We start from the raw sequence: 21117 nt of genomic DNA on the forward strand, positions 1-21117 counted from the left end.
TAAAACAGTAGAATACAATTTGTTCAGATCATGTACCTTTTGTTTAGATCATATAGCAATACATTAGCTTAGCAACATATTACTACAATTTGTTCAGCTTATATACCTTTTGTTCACTATTATGTAGGTTTAAGAAAATCTTCATAATGCTTGATCAAATTATAGAAGGCGTAATTATATAGGTTTAACTTGACCACATCGATATTGATTCAACTTGAACCTGAACCTGAACCAAACCTAAGAATAATCCAACTTAAAGATTATTCGATCAGATAATTATTTGACTCAACCCTAACCCGAACCCGAACCCAAATTAACCAACTATTAACCTGCCTAAACCCGACTTGACACAACTCAAACTTGAAATTGAGCTCAACCCAAATTTGACTCGAATTGAACCCGTCCTACACCCGAAAGGGTGAATGGGCTAAATTAATAACCTGAACCGAACCTAAACCTAATTTGAAAGTTAGATTGAACCGACATAACCTGATACCTGATTTGACCAGAGACTTGATTTGATCCGACCCAAGCCCGTCTTAACAAAGAAAGTTATAGGAGTGATATATGATGAGAATAATATTAAGATATTTTCAAGATATTATCTCTAATAAAATTATCAGCGGATGCTAAGTCATCTACCCCTCCACGCTCTCCTAGCAATAAAACAATTCCTGGATAAATGTTGAATATCTTAAGTTTGTTTGTGTCAATCGCAAAGGTTGCGAAGACCATCTTGAGCCGGAACACCACTAATAACTAAGAATTTGGGTATACGTACACACGTATTAGACAAAATTCACCTTTTTTAATGACAATCAAAGGAAAATGTATATATTTAGATTGATGATGTATGTCCAATAAAATATCTTTTCACGTGTTAACTCTTAACCCAAACCTAAATTTCATTGAATTCACATATGTATTCAGATTGATGATGTCTAAACAATAGAATTCAGATACGTTAAATTACATTAAAGAAATTTAGATAAGATGCATGTTAAAAGAAGTTCCGTTAAACATTAATAATCTAATACAACAAAGCTTTAATCTTGTGAGGTTGTTGGAGAAACAAACTCTTGTGAAGTTGTGATGTACAACTTTGATGAACAATTGCAAAGACCTAATGTTTATGGTGCACTATGTATACAAGTTGATCGCACACAACTGCACAATTAAGTTCAACAAGCTGATCAAGGAGTTGCAAATAATGTTAAATCGCCAACACCAATACTGACCTATTAAAACAAGAATACATGTCACAAACTGTCAAAATTATACACGAACTCCTTTATTATTATCACCATCTCCATATTTTACTAGTTTTGTGCAAAATTATCCAAATCTAGATGACAAATACAAAAACCAATTTTTAGGAATGACTAACAAAGTGGGATAACTTTGTTTTCAAGTGCTAAAAACCATATTAACACTAAAGATAATTTACTAGATTAGAGAGGATGACACAAAGAACATCTAGGGAAGTGAGAAAGAAACCTCCCTTAAAGCAAAACAACCCAACTTTAGAACCTCAGAAAATCCCAGTGTAATTCCTATCTGTCTTCAAGACCCAAGCAAAGAATAACAACAACAAAATTAAAAATAAATAAGTATAAATAACCAAATAAAAATAAATAAATAATATTTCTTAGATTAGGACCATATTGTAATTGCCTATAAAAATAACCACAAAAAAGCTAAAGTTTTGCAGTCTATGTATTGGAGACTGGAAACATAACCCCACGCCCCATTCTCTCTCCTCTTATGTTTAATCATAAATCAAAATCATAATGTTTAGATTTCATAAAAACTTTATATTATAAATTAAATTTAATTAAAATATAACATGTTTTGATCATAACACCCCATTGTATTAATACCTCCAACCCATCTCCACATGGGTTATTCAACAATAAAAACCCAACCCAATTTTTCATTGGATTCATACCATTTTTAATCAACCCAACTCAAATTTTCTCTCTCTAAATTTCTCTCTCCTAAAACCAAGAAAGTAGTGCAGTTATTATAGAGTACAGAAGCAGTAGAATAGAAGCAAGTATTCATTTTGTTTGTCATTTTAGCCATTCTAAACCTTGGAAATAGTGTTTTAAAGATTGTCATTAAAACCCCAAAAAAATTAAATTTATATTACCCAAAATATAAAAATTTATATTACCCAAAATATACATTTTCTTGGGTATATATTTATATACTATTTCCTAGTGTCATATATTATGAAATATGGTTGTAGAACCAAAGAGAAATAAACAAGGAAGCCAAGAAGAAGAAGAAAAGGAAGGTTTTTTGTACCATTCTACAAGAAGAAGACAACATAAATGTGGACAAAATATGAGAAAAAGCAAAGATTATAGTAATATTTCTTCAATGGGTGCTATGGAATTTAGTTGCTGTTTGTTGAAGATTTCCTCAATCATTCCCATTGTTGGTGTAATTTTGCTACTTGTTTGTTCTTCTCTGATTTCCCCTGTTTTATCGACCTCGGAAACCGGCATTGCCAATGATAAACCAAGAAATGATACTCAGAGTTTTCGCCCTGGTGATGAAGCTCAGAAGTTAAAAAGAGTCAGACAACATCTTAAGAGGATCAACAAAACTCCTCTTAAAACTATTCAAGTATTTTCTCTTTTTCCTTCTCTCTGTTTTCCCCTGTTTTTTGTTGGAATGATATTGCATTTATGTCATTTTGCAACTTTGCTTAAACAGTTTGTATTATCAAACTTTCTATTTTGAAATGTCAATTGTTTTTTGCTATGTTAGAGATAAAACTGTAAACATTCGGATTCAGCTGTCACATTACTAGTTTAAATTACATTATCAGCATGACAACTAATTTCGAATATAGCGAGTCATTGCAAATACTACTAGCATTGTATATTATGCATTATTAACATTTTTTTGTTTTGGATTTGGTGACAGAGTGTAGATGGGGATCTTATAGATTGTGTAATAGCACATCAACAACCAGCATTTGATCATCCTATGTTAAGAGGTCAAAAGCCATTGGTAAGTTTCATCAGTTTTGGACATATAATCATAATAAAACCTTAACAATATGATTTTATATTATTGTCATTGTTAATTTTATGATTAATATTATGAAAAATATTTGCAGGAACCACCAGAGAGGCCAAAAGGACATGAAAGAGAAGGAAAAATATATGAAGAAAGTTTCCAATTATGGCATGTAACAGGTGAAGCATGTCCAGATGGAACAATTCCAATTAGAAGAACAAATGAAGAAGAAGTGATGAGAGTTAGCTCTGTTAGAAGATTTGGAAGAAAACCCAGAAAATTTGTTAGAAGAGATTCTACTGGCTCTGACCATGAGGTAATTTTTTTTTTCTTTTTTAATTATAAATGGTCTTGATCCCCTCCAAAGATATATAGAAACCATAAAAAAGTTGTATTTTGAGACTAATTTTACTTATTAATAAAAGTACTCCCTTGGTCACTCTAAGTTCTTCATGACTAATATCATTTTTTGTGAGATAATCACCGTTCAAATATTAGATATTGAGGGATTGTTTTTTCTTCCATAATTTTGTAAATGTTCGAGCTTGTTAACGATTAACACTCGAAAAATATAGAAGTATGAAGGGTATCTTGTGAATTTCGTATGAATATTGTTTATGAGTAATTGATAGAAATTAGGATTACTAAAAAAATTAGGGGGAAAGAAAAGGCAAAGCGATTAAGTGCTTAAGTTTGTCCATCATTATCACCATAAGGGTCATAGTGAATACAAGGCAAAGGGGTCAAAAGCCACTGGAAAAGAGCTTATTAAAGTTTTTTATTGTCCCACTTTTTTTTTTTTCTATGAAGAATATAAATTAATTCTTATAAAAAATTGTAATCCCTATTTCATTGATTTAGCCTTACAAGCTAAGATTACAATGTACTAGCAATAATTTGATTTCATAGATTGGTATTCAAATTTCATAATTTTTTTTTTTTTTTTTTATAATGTTAGTTACTCGAGAAAAGAAAACAAACAAAATCATTAACGTATCACAATGTCTAGTGTTTATAACCTATACTCCTCTAGGAAATAAGCGATTAAAATTAGTTTAAGAGGTGCTAAAAGAAATTTTGTTATATTTTCTTCAATGATGATAATTTAGTGTACCTAACAATTATACATGTAACACGAACATTGCAATCATTTTATCCGGTATAAAAAGACTAATTCATTTTTCGCCTTTTTATAAAAAGAATCATTTCATAACCATTCATGAAAAATACTCCAAAATAAAGTATTTTAATCATTATATATATATATATATATATATATATATATATATATATATATATATATATATATATATATATATATATATTTTGGAGGAAATAGAAATTTACATAAGTTAAGATACCAATACAAATTATCTTATTTTCATTCATAAAAAACACAAAAAAATTATCTGATTTTCATTTAGAAATAAATGAGGGTGTTGACTATTGAACCATGTCGTCATATCAAAATTAATTTACCAACCCTCCAAAAAAAAAGTAAAAACGGAAGAGAGGAAAAACTTAAATGTGAATCAGAAATGTTGGTAAGACAGGATTTGAGCAAACTCAGTGACTTGATTTTTTATGACTGAAAAAACGAAAGGAGAAAATTTATGATAGTTGGTTGTTCTTTAATTTCAACTCATTTAATTTTAGACAGGTTGCTTCTTGTAGTAACTCCTCACTCTCATGATTTTCTTCATTTAGTTTGCTTTCATATATTTGTCCCTTGTATAATGACTTCAAATCGATTGCCTTGATGACATTTTCTGCAACTTTATCCATCATTATATTCCATGCTTTCGAGATAAACCGTATAATATATATATATATACTTTCCCGTTTCTAAAAGTTCTAATGCTTAAATGATGATGATTGTTTCACAAAAAAGTCAAAATAAAAAGAATTTTTAAAGACTGAAAGAGTACCTCATATGTATTTTACTTTGAGGTTTAATTCAAGTTCGAATAATCGTGATTCCACGTATTCAAATTAAACGGATTTGGCTTATGAATGACGCGTGATTTAGTAACAATTAATGTACTGAACATCTAATTGTTGTGTGATTAAACAGCATGCAGTGGGATATGTATCTGGACAACAATATTATGGAGCAAAAGCAAGCATAAATGTGTGGTCGCCTAGAGTGGCAAACCCCTATGAATTTAGCCTATCACAAATGTGGGTCATTTCTGGTTCATTTGGTGATGATCTTAATACAATTGAAGCAGGTTGGCAGGTATATATGTTATTTTCTTCATTTTTCATGACTTGTCTTTTTTTAATTAAATACTATTTTATTTAGGGTATTTATATAAGTATATATTATACTATTAATCACTTCAAAATAAAATTGACATTAATAGAAGTTGGCAAGTAGTGTTATTATGGAAATTTATTGCTGACTACTTCACATCCAACTACCTTTCAATTACTAAATAGAGGGTCAACATTCGTGGCTAATATTTGCTAAAACTACTTATTGAATTCTGTTTCAGGTTAGCCCGGAGCTCTATGGTGATAATTATCCTAGGTTCTTTACTTATTGGACGGTAAGTCACCCTTTTTTCACCTACTCGTTTTATTTTATGTTTTATAAAGAAACTCACTCGATAAACAACATTTTTACATTACACTATATGTAAATTTGAATGTCTAAATTTACGTATAAGTATTAAGTTTTGTGGACCAAAAGACTGACATGATAAATCATTTTTTTTATTTTTTGTTCTTGTGTTAGTCATGATAGTACTTGAAAACTAAATAATTTTATTCGAAACAACTTAAGTATTTATTAAATAATTAAAGCCTATCAACATTAATGCTTGTAAATACATTTATAGCGACAATAATGTGACACTCTATTTGATAGAGAATGTATATACCTAGTACATTAATATTCTTGCGATATTATTGCTGTTATAGTGTACATAGATTATCATCATATTAATTTTACATATCTCTATTAGAAGTGTATGTGTACCTTATAAATGTTACATTAATGAGAATACCGTAATCGAGGAGAATTATATTACATAATCTTACACTGATGCCTGTAATTGATATGGCAGAGCGATGCGTACCAAGCCACCGGATGCTACAACTTGTTATGCTCAGGCTTTGTTCAAACTAATAGTAAGATTGCTATTGGAGCTGCAATCTCACCAACATCGTCATACAAAGGAGGACAATTTGACATTAGCTTGCTAATATGGAAGGTAATCAACTCCATCATGATTTTCTAAATGCTATAGTAAAAATATTTAAACAGAAATTTTCAAATTAGCTTTTTAGTTATCTTCACAAAAAATAAGGTGATTAAAGACGAATCGTGCTTTCGACAAAGATATAATAGATAAACAATTAAGCTAAGAGTATATTTCGTGGATACACTGTTAAATGTTAATCATTGTACACTATTAAGTACACTTTTGATACATAATTTTGAATTTTTTATTTCTATCATTCCAAAAAAAAATGGAGGGAGTAATTGAAATACCAAGTACATCATAACATGACTAGAAAAATGTTGGCAAAATGAATGAACAAGGACCACAATGATGCTAGTCATGAAAATGCCATAAAACTTGTCATTCAAGGCTAAGAATTTACTCATTTGCTAGGCTTTGTTACACATATGGCACAAACAAACATGCCTAAAGCACCAATTATATTTTAGGAAAGAATCAGGATTTATATAACTTTACTTACTCTTCATGGAAACATCATCAAATCTTCCTACCTAAATATTTTCTTATTACCTCTTTGCTTCGAATTTATATTGCACGCGTGCACTAGATTAAGTTAGTGCTTTCTTAATTTTATTTTTTTTTTTTTTTTTTTTAATATACATATTTTAAATAATAATTTTGTTTTTATAAAAAAAAAACTATGATACACTTTGTCCCTTGTGCTTTTTTTTCAACTTTGCAAGATTCTATTCTCTTTCTTCTTTTGTACATGGAAAGTTAACAAACGAATATTACTTGTATAGAAAGTCATCAAAATTACTCTATTTTGAATATTTGATGAAGAATTCATGTAATTTTATTATAAGTGTGAAATTGATTGATGGTAAGATTTCTTAAATAAAATTATGGATGATTTTGCTATTCTTACTATTTGAACATCCAACAATTAATAACAGTAAGCTAAGATGTTCACAATTATAAAGCTATTGAGTCCAACAATATACATAAAATATTATATCCTCAATTTGATGTAAAATTTTGACTAAATGTAGGTGAAAAAGTTAGGATCGAGAAGGGTCATTCAGGAGTTGGAACATTTTTTAATTTAACAATACTATAGTTAGAATTATTTTATAACTATCACTGATAGTTCAAGTTATTATTGTACATGTAGTTTTTCAATATCTTATATTATTGAACGAAAGTATAAATAAAATGGATGTGATGTGGTACCACAAAACATCGCAAAGATTTAACATACAAGTATTTCTTAGGTGTTGTTTGGTTGACATGAGAAATGAGTTTTTTTAGGAAATTGTATTTTATGGGAAGTAATTTCCCTTGTCCATTTCCTAGGAATTAACTTAATGTTTTTTTGGTTGATAATATAGGAACTTTGATTTCCTAGGAATTTATTTCCTATGTTTTATTAGTTAACTTGATAATTTTTATTTAAGTTAACAAATTTGGAGAGGGAAAGAAAGAGATTAAATTATTAGTGATAATAATGCAAGTAGGCCCCACAATAACATATGAATTGTAACTTAGCAAGGGGGGCTTGGTAAGTTATTTCCCATGTTTCATGGAAAGTGAAACTTCCCTTGGAATTTCCATTTTTCCCTTTTTGATAAATTTGTGTCAACCAAACAGCACATGATTTTTCCATTTCCTAAAAAATAGAATTTCCCATGCTATTTACCTCCAATCAAACAATACCTTAGTATATTAGAAGAAAAAATGTCACAAATAAGAGAAAGAATTAATTATCAAAAACTTTAGTTTGTAAAATTTTCAAATACACGACTATATGTTTTACCGTTGTAAATATAATTGTTTATGCTTTTACTTTAATGAACGTAGTGTCTGAGTTCGAGGCCTTAACCATATCACAACTTAAATTATAGTATAATCTACCAACTTAGTTTGTACGGCTAAATCACTTCTATGTTTTACCGCATCAATTTCGCATAGTTATTGCTACCATGCCCATGGGTTAGATCTATATATAAGATCATGCATATAATTTTTCTCTTAATATTTACATGTAAAACATTACATATACATCTAATCATATCAGTATATCACTATAATAGAATCCACGAGTGTACTTGTATTCGGATTATGAATAAGAAATTAAGAATGAAAATCTCAAAAGAAAAAACATTAATTGAAAAATATATGATAAAGCCACACATATTTAGTAATTGCTATTCAGGGCTTTAACATTAAACTTTTTATGTGTCGTCTCTAAAGCTATGTTTAACATATTTATAACTTAACATTATAAACCGTTTTGTTATCTCTTCTTTTCAGGATCCTAAGCACGGAAATTGGTGGCTCGAATTCGGATCCGGAGTCTTAGTCGGGTATTGGCCCTCATTTTTGTTCACCCACCTAAGAGACCATGCAAGTATGGTACAATTTGGAGGGGAAATAGTGAATTCAAAGACAGGAGGTTTCCACACTTCAACTCAAATGGGAAGTGGTCATTTTTCAGGGGAAGGCTTTGGAAAAGCTTCCTATTTTCGGAATTTGCAAATAGTAGATTGGGGTAATAGTTTAATTCCATTATCCAACCTCAAAGTTTTGGCTGATCATCCAAATTGTTATGATATTAGAGGTGGTATTAATAATGTTTGGGGTAATTATTTTTATTATGGAGGGCCTGGAAGAAATGTTAGATGTCCCTAGCAAAATTTTCAATCACATATATTTTATTTTTTTGGGTGCCTTTATCTTGGGGTTTGGTCAAAATTGTGCATGGGGTTTGGGCTATTCTATAGTTTTTTTTTTTTTTTTTTCTTTTTTTTAAGAAAAGTTTTGGTTCTTAATTAGGTTAATAGGTGATCCATTAATCACACTGCTTTTAGGAAGCATTTGTATAAATTTTATTGCGGAAAGGAAAAAAAGTGAATATAATATGGTTTGTCTTTTATTTCTCCTCTTTGTTCCCTCTTTTCTTTTTTGTTTGCTTGATATACGAAGTATATAAAATTCTTCTTTTTTTTTCTTAAAAAAATCTAATTATAAACGGAAATAAAACTAACACGTAGAACATATTTTAGTGGTACAGGATGACACGTAATTTTTTTAGCTAGGTGGAGCAAGAAAAATGTAGTGATGATTTCGGTTTTTGGTTTTTCAAATCTTAAAACCGAAACCAAACCATATTAATTCAGTTTTGGGATTCCTCAAATCGCATTGACCCACATTAGAAAAAACACACACACACACACACACACCCCACATTTCTAATTCGGTTCGGTTTGCGGTTTGGTTCAGTTTTAAACTACATTAGTGTCACCCCTAATTCTAACTTTACCTCATACCTATCAAATCCCATACCCACCTCCCCCCCTAAGATTCACAATCCATTCTTTTAATGAATAATACAATCCATTCTAACATTAAACCAAACAACTATAGGCTAGTATGGGTTTTAGAATCCATACCTTTCTAGTATGAGATTCCATTCCAATATATTGAACCAAACACCTAAACCGCTTTTATCAAAAAAATATATAAAAGAACTTAAAAATATGATGTAATCTTTGACTATTAAGTAATTAAAGATAAAAAAAAATAAAAAAAAAGGAATTTAATATTCAAATTATAGGTTTATAATCACAAAATAAAGTAAAAGTTTTTTTTTTTAAAAAAGATATTTATAATTTTTAAAAAAATATGATTAAACCGCAAACTGCACCGTATTTAACGGTGCGGTTCGAAAATTTTGAAAGTATAATCAAGCAAACAATCCTAAACTAGCTAGTTTCCTGTGTTTCGCCTAATCGAAATGCCTCAATAACTAATCGTGCTTGCTAATTAAGTAAATAAATACTTGGACAAGATAATTGCAAGTGACAAAAGGTGTAATTAAAGAGAGGTGTAATGAATGCGAAGTACTCCATAGTATTAATTAATAGGGAGGCATTTTGGCAGCAAAATTATCGGAATTTCATGATGAATATTAGTGATCATAACTAGACTACGAGGAATGATATATAGAACAAATTAAATGATATAATAAGCGTTCAATTTAAGTCAAATTTGGTACACCACATGTATAGAATTAAATGTCTCCCATTAAACTGAATCATTACATAGGAAAAGGACACTACACATACATGAACTAGAGGAAGCATTAGATTTTACATATAAATGTCGATTTGGTAGATGTATAAGATATATTTGATTAATTGAGTACAATAAACAAAATGAAGTAAGAAGATTTTGCTTAATGAGTCCCACGAAATAAAGGCTCATATTAAACCAATGTCATGGTGTTACTATATGCTATATATCCATTATTATTTGAGTTTTTCTTAAAAAAAATGAATATATTTTAATACAAAGTACAATTAATTAGCGTACAACTTCAACCCCCTGCAAATTCACCATTATATTAAGTTAAATGAAACAAAAGTAATGCAATTTATAAAGTATAAAACATATACTTCGAGCCTTAACTATGAGCATAAACTTTTGATAAGTTTGTTGGTCCTCTTAACATGTTATTAAAACTAGTGTGACAAGAATTAAAGTCACGAGTTCAAATCTCATCAACCTTCCTTTCAATTAAGTAGAATAGTTAGCGTTAGATACTAGTTCTTTAACAACGATTTAAAATATGTATGTGATCAACTGAAGTCATGAGTCAAATTAGTTGGTCAACTTGTATTCCTGTATATATTTTGATTTAAAGTATTTTTGTAAAAATTCATTCCAACCATTTTTAGATTTAGGGTTAAAATTGTGTGTTAAGTTTACCTAGCTTCTAGTTTTTAGGTGAAATCTTATTGAGCTCTAAGTATAATTGAATAGATCTTTTTGTATGTAGTTAATATAATGAGATACACATACTATCTAACTATCAAAATAATTAATTAGTTTAATACGGAGTATATACAACTCCTTTTCATAAAACTTAACTGTTGAGCTCTCGTAAAAACACCGGTTTTTAATAAAGTAACCATGACCCGGTAATAATTTAACCGGTGCTCAAATGACCTTAAATGAAAGTTGTACATTAATATTAAAAATCCTTTTTCATTATTATCTGCCTATTTTCTTTTTTTCATCATTTGCCTAAATCAAGGGAACCAATCATGTAATTTTCCACTTTATTTTCTTGAAAAAACAGGCTATTGGAAGTATCTTTTCCCACTTCCAATAGCAAAATCAAGAGGTCGAGTATGAAATCAAAGCATAAATATAAGACATTATCACTCACGACAACATCAAAGAATCTGACCCAACTTCGTAGCTTCAACGGCAAGTTGTTGATTGGAATTATTTATTTACTAAGGGTATAAAGTCAAACTTGTAAAAAAAAAATATAAAAAATGATAATAATCTAATGATTTTGACTTGGATTCTAAGCGACTACGTCGGATCATGTAGGAGTATCTATTAAATGAAACTAAAAACAATTAGACAGACAAAGCCTAAATTAATGCATAGCATGGGGATCGGAAGGTAAGGTGTTGCTTAAGTATGTATGTACGTGCTGATTTTGAAGCGCAACTTTCGGTTGCTGTGTTGACTGTCCGCATTGGATCGAGATCGATCGAGGTTATCTCTAGGATGCACGGAAACGGATACGGACACGGACACGGACACGATACGGACACGGGAAAACGGCAATCCTAAAATAGGGGACACGGGTACGGCGTATAACAAGGCATATAATATATTAAAAAAACGAGAATTTGACAACTAATTCAATAAAACACTAAATAATTAGCCTCAAAACACACAATTTTAATTAAACAAGTAAATGAACAAAGTGTACGGACATAGTCGGATACATATCAAGAAACCATCAAACCAGACATGTCTTAATAGTACTCTTCAAGTAATCAAACAAAACTAGAAACATAACACAAAATCAAACATCTCATCAAGTAATCAACAAAACTGTCAAAACACGGTGGTGGGCGGTGGTTGTCTGGCTGACGACGAACAACAAATTGAATTATTGAAGCAATTGAATTTCAGAAAATCAGAAGTTCTTACACACTTACACTGATTAAAACCCTAAAAAATTCCCCAAATTAGCATTACTCGAATTCACTTCAGAATCACAGCAATTGTTGAATGGCAGAAATTGAGCTCCAGTAAAGATAACAATGGAGCTCAATTGTTGAATGGCAGAACACCAAGAAATAAGCACGAAAAGGCTGAAATTGAGCTCCATTAAAGACAACAATGGCGGAGACTCAGAAAATGAAGACCGATTAAGTTCTCTCCCAGACTCCATTCTCACCGACATTCTCTCACTTCTCGACATCCAAGGATGCATATTCAGAACTTTAATTGAATTTAAAAAAAAAAAAGTAGAGAAGAACCATACCTGGTGGCTGACACGGACGACGGGCGACAAGGTGGGCGGTGGAGTGATAGGTGGTGGCTGAGGACGAGCAGGCGAACAGCAAGGGCCAGGCCAGCAACTCCAGCAACCCCCGCAACAATGAGAGATGAAGGCCACGAGCAGCAAGGGCCATGCCAGCAACCCTGACAACCGGCAAGGAGGCGAGTGGCGGTGACGGAGACAGCAAGCCGGCGGTACGGTGAGACCTACAAGTCGGCGACTGAGCAAGTGAGCAGCAAGGGGTTCAGTTGAGACTTGAGAGGATGAGAGGATTGAGAGTTTGAGAACTGAAAACTTGGAAAGAGGTAGAGAGGCAAAGCATAGGAATTTAGGTATTTCGCGTGTCCATACCAAAACGGCCCGTGTCAGCCCAAGACACGGCCCGTGTCCAAAAATCAAAAACGGTTAAAAAAAATCGGACACGGTTTTCTGCGTGTCGGACACGTGTCGCCCCGTGTCTCATCCGTGTCCGTGTCCGACACGCGTGTCGACTCGGACTCTTCAGATTTTTGGCGTGTCCGTGCATCCTTGGGTTATCTTAGTCGAGCTTATTCCGATCCATGAACGGACGAGGGTTTTTTTCTGTATACAATTAATTACTACATTTTGTGTATGGTACGGCATAACAAATGTCTATGTAATCGTACGAGTGATTGTGCAGTTACTATTCTCTGTGATAGATATGTTTTTTTTTTAAAACTATATTGCAATATTGTTGGTGTTAAGAATAATGGAGGTAATATGGGGATTACATTTGCGTCAATTGAAGTTGTGATTACTAGAAAATGGGAGTTTATCAATTAAAATAGCTCAACTACAAAGTAATTTGGGTTGATGTGGCAATCACAAATTGTTTCGACTACTTGGTTTGATTAAGATGGGTCTGGATAATAATTATTTGGACCATGATTTTCCATGTCTGATAATTATATTTGAAAAAACCCTGTTTGGTTCACTTTATTTTTGCTTATCTGAACTTATATGATCTGGTCTGATCTGATCTAATGTGATATGATCTTATTGTCTGATTTGACCAAACTTTGACTTTAAGTGTACGATAATCTGTAAAAACAAAAAAATATATCAAGTGAGATCTTGTTAGATTGGTAATAATGTGTATTTTATTAATATGTAATTATCATAACGAAATTAAAGATATTTAGCAATAAAAAATTGCAAATAAAACAATGATTTTATCTGAACTTATTTTTTCTGATCTGAACTTTTTTTTTTTGAAATAAGTAAAAATAAGTTGAACTAAACAAGGCCTTAAAACCATGAGAGTTACCAAAAAAAAAAAAAAGGTTTGGTTTTAGAGATACAATTACATCATTCGTAATTTCGTAGTCATAATAAATCATAATATGACCATAAGATATGCTTTCCTCATTAATCTCACCAGCTTAATAAGGGCTATAGGGTTTGGGATGAGCCTCGGCCAAGGAGCCGGTAAGGAGAGTACCTCCACTTGACCTCAATCGAGCGCAAGGCACACGGTTGGCCTTAGTGATTCTCCTCAATCGAGCCTTGGCGATTTTACCACCCATAGCTTGGAATCTTGGATTACTCAAAATCTGCACGCTAATCTTTTCGATTGTGTAGATGCTATGCTTTCTTGTTATTGTGAAGTAAAATTTGCCAATATGATGATTTGTTAACCCACCAATGTATTCTTACCTCACTGGTCGGGTCTATTCGGCAGTAGTTATAACATTGTCCACTATTTCCTTCTATGATGTGTGTGTCCATTTGTCTACCAGGATAGTTCTCAACCAGTGAGCTTCCTCTGCCGCTTTCAAAACAGTCGATATTTCTGCTATTATACTACAATTCTATACTTTGATAACCAAGAACATGATACACAAATTTGTAAAACGTAGTAGAATAATTGATGTTACATGCACAACTGGGGAAATTGCACTTTTATTCATGTTTGGAGAGAGCTAGATATGGAACAATGCGGTTGAGATTGAGTCGAATTTTAAATCATATGAGGTGATGAGTTGTTCCGGTTGGATCAAGCAATATTCAATTCTATTGTCAATTACTTGTAGCTCATTATGATAAATTCAATCAATAGTCATAATTTTCAATTCGAGTATAAAATTAAGTCATGCAAATTTAGATACAGATCAAGATAGTGACTGGGAACTTGGTCCAAATCAGTTTTGTGAGGTGATGACTAAAGATGCATACAGATAACTATGTCGGAAAATGAATTACCAAAAATTCACTCACAAAATCCCAGGTCCTAAAAATACAGTTACATAAATATTTTCAGACATATTAAGTTGCAAGTATCAATGTCAATCAGCGAACCAGAGAGTTCTGCCATCAGCATACAGGCTAAGAAAGGACACAAAATTCCATTCATCTCACATCTAACAACGAAAATTAGAGAATTAGCCACAAAAACAGGCCATATCCATTATTGAAACAACAACAGTTGGCATAATAGCTATCAACTAGCCAAAAATTTGTAAGAGCAAGAATTACAGGTCAAAAAAGGGAGACTCATTCAACGGTAATTGCCTCAAGCAACTTCTTACTTGCCTCATTCAAATCTACATTTTCCATCTTCAATCGGCGATGCAGAGAAGGACTAGTCCTTCCAGCGGCTGCATATGTTCTTATCAATGATTCATATGCTTCTGCCCCCAAGTTATCCACAGCATTTCTCACAAGCTCCAGAAAACTTTCAGCCCCATCAACATCCTTATTTTGTTCAAAGAGCTGCATCATTGCATTGATTATTTCGACAGATGGAACCCACTTAGTCCCATCTCCCCTTCCGTTGCTTATTGCATTTTCAACACAATCAACCGCTGGGTTAGTTTCCCCTTTCTTCAAATGATAATCCAGAAAGATCTCCCAAGTTTTAGCATTAGGGTTAGCCCCTCTACTTCTAGCACACTCTTTGAGCTTTTGAGCCTTTTCTAACAAACCATCTTTGACGTAGGCTCCAATGAGTGCATTTGCTATACGAATATCATAAAGTGAACAGCCAGATTCCCATTCCTTAAAGCATTTCTCAGCACCTGGTATATCTTTCAAGTTGACCAAAACCTGAATCATATTCAAGTAAGCAATATTTGGAGTTTGAGGAAAGGCAAGCCTTAAAGAGCGCCAAACACGATAAACCTCAACCAAATTCCCAGTTCTACCATATAAAGTAATGAGAAATTGGTATGGTGAGAGTGCTTTTGAAGTGTTCCGCTTCTCAAGCTCCTTAAGAGCATTCTCAGCCTTGTCCGACATCCCAGCATCGACATAAATTGATGCTAAATTGCTGTATGTTGTCCAATCTTCGGCCACTCGTCCATCTCGCTTCATCTCATCCAAAACTCTCTCAAACCCATCAATGTCATTAGCCGCTGCTAAAGCTCTCATCCAGACATTATACGTGTATATTTGTAGCATAATATTAGAGGCCTTCATTTCTTGTGCCAGAGCAGGTACTCTTTCAGGCTGACCACTTTTTGTGTACATAGTCATCAGGCTGTTGTAAGACATGGCAGTAATAGGCAGACCGAGTTCCTTCATCTTCTCCATAAGTGCTTCAGCTTTATCAGAGTTCAAATCCTTGCAGTAGCAATTAAGAAGGGCACCATAACACTCTATGTATTTTGATGATTCAGGAAGATCAACAAAATAATTCTCAGCAGCAGTAATGCCGTGAGTCTTGGCAATAAGATCAAGGTGGATAGCTTGGTCACTTAATGTCATGTTCATGCCCCTACTAGCCATAGTGTCTGAAAGCTGCATAAAGGTAAACCACATCAATTTATTACCATAGTACCATGGAGAATTGTGATGAGAAAAAACAAAATTGGAAAAGTAAAAGATTGGGAAAAAAGGGTTAGCACTCATTACCAGTAACAAGAAAGCATGCAACTACTACTATGCTATCATAAGATGAGCCTATAATATTCCTATAATATTATAGGTTGGGTTGCAATGCACGATTAGATAGTCATAACTATGCTACTATTTATCAGTATACTTCACATCAATACATAATATTATACAAAAATCAATCAATCAATCAAAGCCTTAATCCCATAAGTGGGGTCGGCTAGAGTATTATTCAAAAATAATTACAAAAAAAGTTTACTAACAAATGAACCTATGAAGTCTGGAGTAAGATAGGTGAATTTTTTTTGTTAAAACCTAATTCAACTAAAGGTTTCCATTACATAATGTTCCATCAATATTTAAATCGCTTATGTACTCTCCACTCCAGTCTCCACCAAATGACAAGAGCTTTTGATTACAGAATATGCGAGACAAAGGAGGGAAAAGAGACTAATAGAGCAACCTTAGCAGTAGAAAAAGAAATCATATGCAGAGCACTCAATGGAAATGCAGAAGCAATTATCTATTAACAAACAATGTAAAAATTAAACAATATTCCAAAGGTATTTGAGAATGCTACAACAAATGGGTAAATTACTGGATATATAAAAGACAGCTCCAAGTCAACACATGACACCACCAAAGCCTTGATTTAGAAATCTAATAAACTTAAGGAGGTATAATAAATAAGTGTGGGACAGTAACAGCAAGTGGCTCCAGCATTTCCTAAGGGTAATAAGGGAGGAGCGCATTAATTCCATCTACAGTTCTTCCAACGCAGTGGGATGTTTTCTTTCTAAGGATAGCTCTTTGCATACTATAACCTAAGTTACTCTAAACTAATTCTATTATTGTTAATTTTAGCCATAGGTTTTTGTAAACTAATTCTTTGATTATGTGTTTAAAACTTACGTATTCCTAATTTCTTATACTACTTTTCTAACATGATATTATCTAGTTCACATTACAGCCTAATATATGTCTTAGATTCCAATTGCATACGGAAATCAAACTCTATAAAATCCAGGTCATTTTAGGGTACTATACAGGAAGATATGGATTTATGAGGTACAAGGTTTCAAGAGCATCCAAGGAAAAAGGAAAACCCATCCTACACAGACTTCCAAAAGTCTTACCTCTGAAAGGGCCAAAGACTGGAGATCAATACTTAGATTGTCTGAATCCGAATACCAAATCTTTTTGCACACATACTTCGTATAAGATTAAGAGTCCATTTGGATACAGAGCTGTTATTATGTAAAGATATTTAATTATTGAGGAGAAATACCCTTGTTCACAAAATATACAAGTAAGAGCCACAATTTTTAAGTTTCTAGTTCTTACTCTAGCTAGGCACTAAGAGCTTGAATTTGCAGTCCACAAAATTGTGAACAATCCAGCAAAAGTTAGGAATTAGCATTCAGCTCAAACACTTCACTTTTAATAACTTTGCAAAAGCACTAAATCATAGGAAACATTTAACCACAAGTATCCAAGCAATGCACTTTGTTAAGTAAATAATAACAATAATTTCGAAACCAGACTATCTTCAAATCCCCAACGCCTTCTACACCTCATAAATATGTAAAAAGTACCTAATCCAAATAGACCCCAAACTTTAGGGGTAAACCAGTAGTCGATCACTACAGTCTACCACTCAAATAACTAAGGGTGGCCGTAGTCAGGCAATACTCAATATCCCTACATTAGGTTCTATGATACTTGTGCTAGAAACCGCATATAATACCTCCTGCCTCCCATTTCCGAGAAGAAAGGGCAGCAACTATTAGGCTTCAAAGCAAAAAATCCAAGACACCAAACGTACGAAAAATCTCGGCTTCGGCATAACCTCCCCTTACCCTCTTCTCAAAACCAACAAAGTGTCTTCAAGGTCAGCAACTACAGCCATTGCATTCTCTAACCACAACAGTTTTTGAACCGAAAAAACCAAGCTCCCACATGACTAATGCAACAATAATCAATTCACAAATCATCCATCAACTGTTTTCATTATCAACTATACACAAACTGGAGCTTAACAATCAAAAAACTTTCAAAAATAAAAAAACACCCATTTGCATCAATAACACTAATTTGTATTAATCTTCTGAAATCACTTGCATATTCAATAAACAAACCCCAAAATGCACAAATTCAGCTAAAAAACAATCAAAATAAACCCAAAAAAAGGAAAGACAAAACAAAAAAGACCTTAAGAGCAGCATAATAGTGCTTGCGTTGTCGAAGCTTCTTAATGGTATCACCAACTTCCCATTTGTAAACTTTCTTACGACTTTTGAGGAACTCATTCAATTGATGACGAACACTAACTTCATCTCCGCCATCTTTAAACAGTCTACGATATAAAGCTTCTTCTAAGTATCTCTTCGATCTATTTGCTATGTTCTTCGTCTTCCCTTTCAATGAAATCGACGCCATTTTTACCCAGATTTTCGAATCTGAAGAAATTGGGGGAAAATGGGTTTAATTTTGTTAGGGTTTTAGGGGTTTTCGGTCAGTTTGTGAAGTAGAACTATTTCATTTTGGTCAATTGAGAGAGAGTGAGAGAGAGATAGTATGGGCCTGTGGCCTGTCTATCTGAAGTAATCGATGGGATGATTAACAAAGTTGGGCTGAAATTATATACTCCCTCCATTTTATATTAAATTCAACACTTTTCTTTTACATTCGTTTTATATTAATTGTTATACTTCTATATTTGGAAAGGATCCACTATTATTTTATTATTTTTCTCTCCCACTAACCCTACTTTCACAAATATGTTATCACTAGATGAAACCCGTGCGATACACGGTTTATTTGTATTTTTTCAAATAAAATATTTTACTAATATATATTCATCTAATAAATTTTGTGATATTCGCTTACTTATGACTTGAATTTTTTATTATAATATGAGTTATTAACTTCATTTCTCGTATTTAGATAAAATTCATAATACAAAAGGATAATATTTTATTTCACAAAGTTTCATATGTGACTGGTCACACTGTGTGGTCGGGATTACTTGGTTCGAGGTTACTTGGTTGGTCAAGGGTTACTCAATAAATCAGGGGTTACTCGGACAATTAGAGGTTACTCGGTCAGTGTTTGGGTGGGTCTCATCCGGCCACACGATATGACCAGCAGCACAAAAGACGCGCTGATTTAATTTTTATAGTTAATATAAAAAATTTTCTAGAATAAATTGCAATTCTTTTTTTATTGGCTAAAATATAACATTTTCCTATATGACGCTATACAATTAATCTTACGTGGCATAATTCTACGCAGCGTTTTAAAATTGTTAATCCTACATGGCGAATTTTTTTTATTAAAAAAACAAAACATTAATCTTACGTGGAAAAATCCTATTGTAGCGTTTTAAAAAATTTAATCCTAAGTGGTGCTCTAATAATTTAAAAAAAAATTATATCCTACGTGGCGCTTTAAAAACTCGGGAAAAAACTTCCCTTTGATATATTAGATTTATCTTTCCAATCAACCCCACTTATACTTCTTTTTTTTTATTATTTCTCTCTCCTACCAACAATACTTTACTCTGTATTTTATAAAAAATCATCTTTTAGGCCCCATCCTATAAATTTTCTTAAACTTTGTGAACACGCTAGTGTTGCGATTAATACGAAACGGAGGGAGTACTTCCTCCATTGGTTTTTTTAGGGCAAATTCTTAGATGCATCCTAGTAGATATAAGCTAGCTGCACCACCATTAACATTTATACAGTAAAACACACATACATTGTACTACTTCTTCTCCTTCCTTACTCAATCTTCTTCCTACCTTATTTCTTAATTCTTATGTATATGTTTCCTCTATTTTTAATTTTTCTCTTTATCCTTAATTTTGTTTGAAAATTTCTCTCTCCTCTAGACATTATCTTCTTCAATTAACATTATCTCTCTCCTTTATTTTCTGTAATTTTGTTGAATTCGTGATGGATTTAATTGGTATTTTTGAAGAGATTGTTGATATATATATTTGTTTATGTTATTGATTTATAATTTGGTTTAATTAGGTTATATTTTCTAAATTTGTGATTGAAATTTCATATACTCTCCCCATTCCTAAAAGTTCGACTCATTTTGCATTTGTGCGGTCTCCAATGTGCATCTTTGACCATCAATATCCTTGGCTATGTATCATTGAAAATTATAAAAAGTTGATACTTGAAGAATATAAAGTATGCCGAATCTAATAAGATCTCACATGGTAATTTATTTCTTTCGTAAAAATCATCAAAGTTGGTCAAAGTTATTTTATTTTGACCACGTGAATAGTAATTGAGTCGAACTTTCAGAAATAGAGGTAGTATAATTATTGTGTATTTTGTCAATTTGTAGTATGTGATGAATTTGTGATGAGTAACAATTAATTATAGTAATTTTCTCTCTCCTCTCTCTCTCTCTCTCTCTCTTTTTTTTTTTTGGTTATTCTTTCGATTCATAATCTATCATGTTAAAGATTTATAATTATTTTCTTTATGATGAAACAAGATAAGATTTAAGGTGGATATTTAAATTTTTAGAAATAAATTAATTACAATCGAACTTGTGTATAATTTCAATAAAAATAAATGGACACGTAGTACTTTAAAAATGAACATTTTGTACACTAAAAATGAACAATCAGTACATAAAAAA

General features: G+C 32.1%; 2 protein-coding genes across 2 annotated transcripts; one reads left to right on the plus strand and one right to left on the minus strand.

Moving 5' to 3' along the window:
• The first annotated feature begins 1337 nt into the window (after nt 1–1337).
• Nucleotides 1338–9452, plus strand: LOC110709186. The gene is made up of 7 exons (XM_021887403.1): nt 1338–2634; nt 2938–3024; nt 3134–3349; nt 5108–5272; nt 5532–5585; nt 6105–6251; nt 8538–9452. The coding sequence occupies exons 1-7, from the start codon at nt 2242–2244 to the stop codon at nt 8913–8915; spliced, it is 1440 nt and encodes a 479-aa protein (XP_021743095.1). The 5' UTR covers nt 1338–2241; the 3' UTR covers nt 8916–9452.
• A 5374-nt stretch (nt 9453–14826) lies between these two features.
• On the minus strand, nt 14827–19071 carry LOC110709195 (pentatricopeptide repeat-containing protein At1g60770-like). The gene is made up of 2 exons (XM_021887409.1): nt 18664–19071; nt 14827–16356 (listed from the first exon to the last, which is right to left on the minus strand). Exons 1-2 carry the CDS (start codon nt 18889–18891, stop codon nt 15112–15114), a joined length of 1473 nt encoding a protein of 490 aa, XP_021743101.1. The 5' UTR covers nt 18892–19071; the 3' UTR covers nt 14827–15111.
• Nucleotides 19072–21117: the final 2046 nt, after the last annotated feature.

This window comes from Chenopodium quinoa, unplaced genomic scaffold (genome assembly GCF_001683475.1).
Source record: "Chenopodium quinoa cultivar QQ74 unplaced genomic scaffold, ASM168347v1, whole genome shotgun sequence".
Lineage (NCBI taxonomy): Eukaryota > Viridiplantae > Streptophyta > Magnoliopsida > Caryophyllales > Amaranthaceae > Chenopodium > Chenopodium quinoa.

What these genes read in the sequence shown, in the direction of transcription:
- LOC110709186 (XM_021887403.1), top strand. Translation starts at nt 2,242, where the DNA reads ATGGTTGTAGAACCAAAGAGAAATAAACAAGGAAGCCAAGAAGAAGAA. An exon ending in GGTTCTTTACTTATTGGACG is followed by an intron (nt 5,586 to 6,104) that starts GTAAGTCACCCT and finishes TTGATATGGCAG; the next exon opens with AGCGATGCGTACCAAGCCAC. An exon ending in TTAGCTTGCTAATATGGAAG is followed by an intron (nt 6,252 to 8,537) that starts GTAATCAACTCC and finishes TCTTCTTTTCAG; the next exon opens with GATCCTAAGCACGGAAATTG.
- LOC110709195 (XM_021887409.1), bottom strand. Translation starts at nt 18,891, where the DNA reads ATGGCGTCGATTTCATTGAAAGGGAAGACGAAGAACATAGCAAATAGA. An exon ending in ACTATTATGCTGCTCTTAAG is followed by an intron (nt 16,357 to 18,663) that starts GTCTTTTTTGTT and finishes ACCTTTATGCAG; the next exon opens with CTTTCAGACACTATGGCTAG.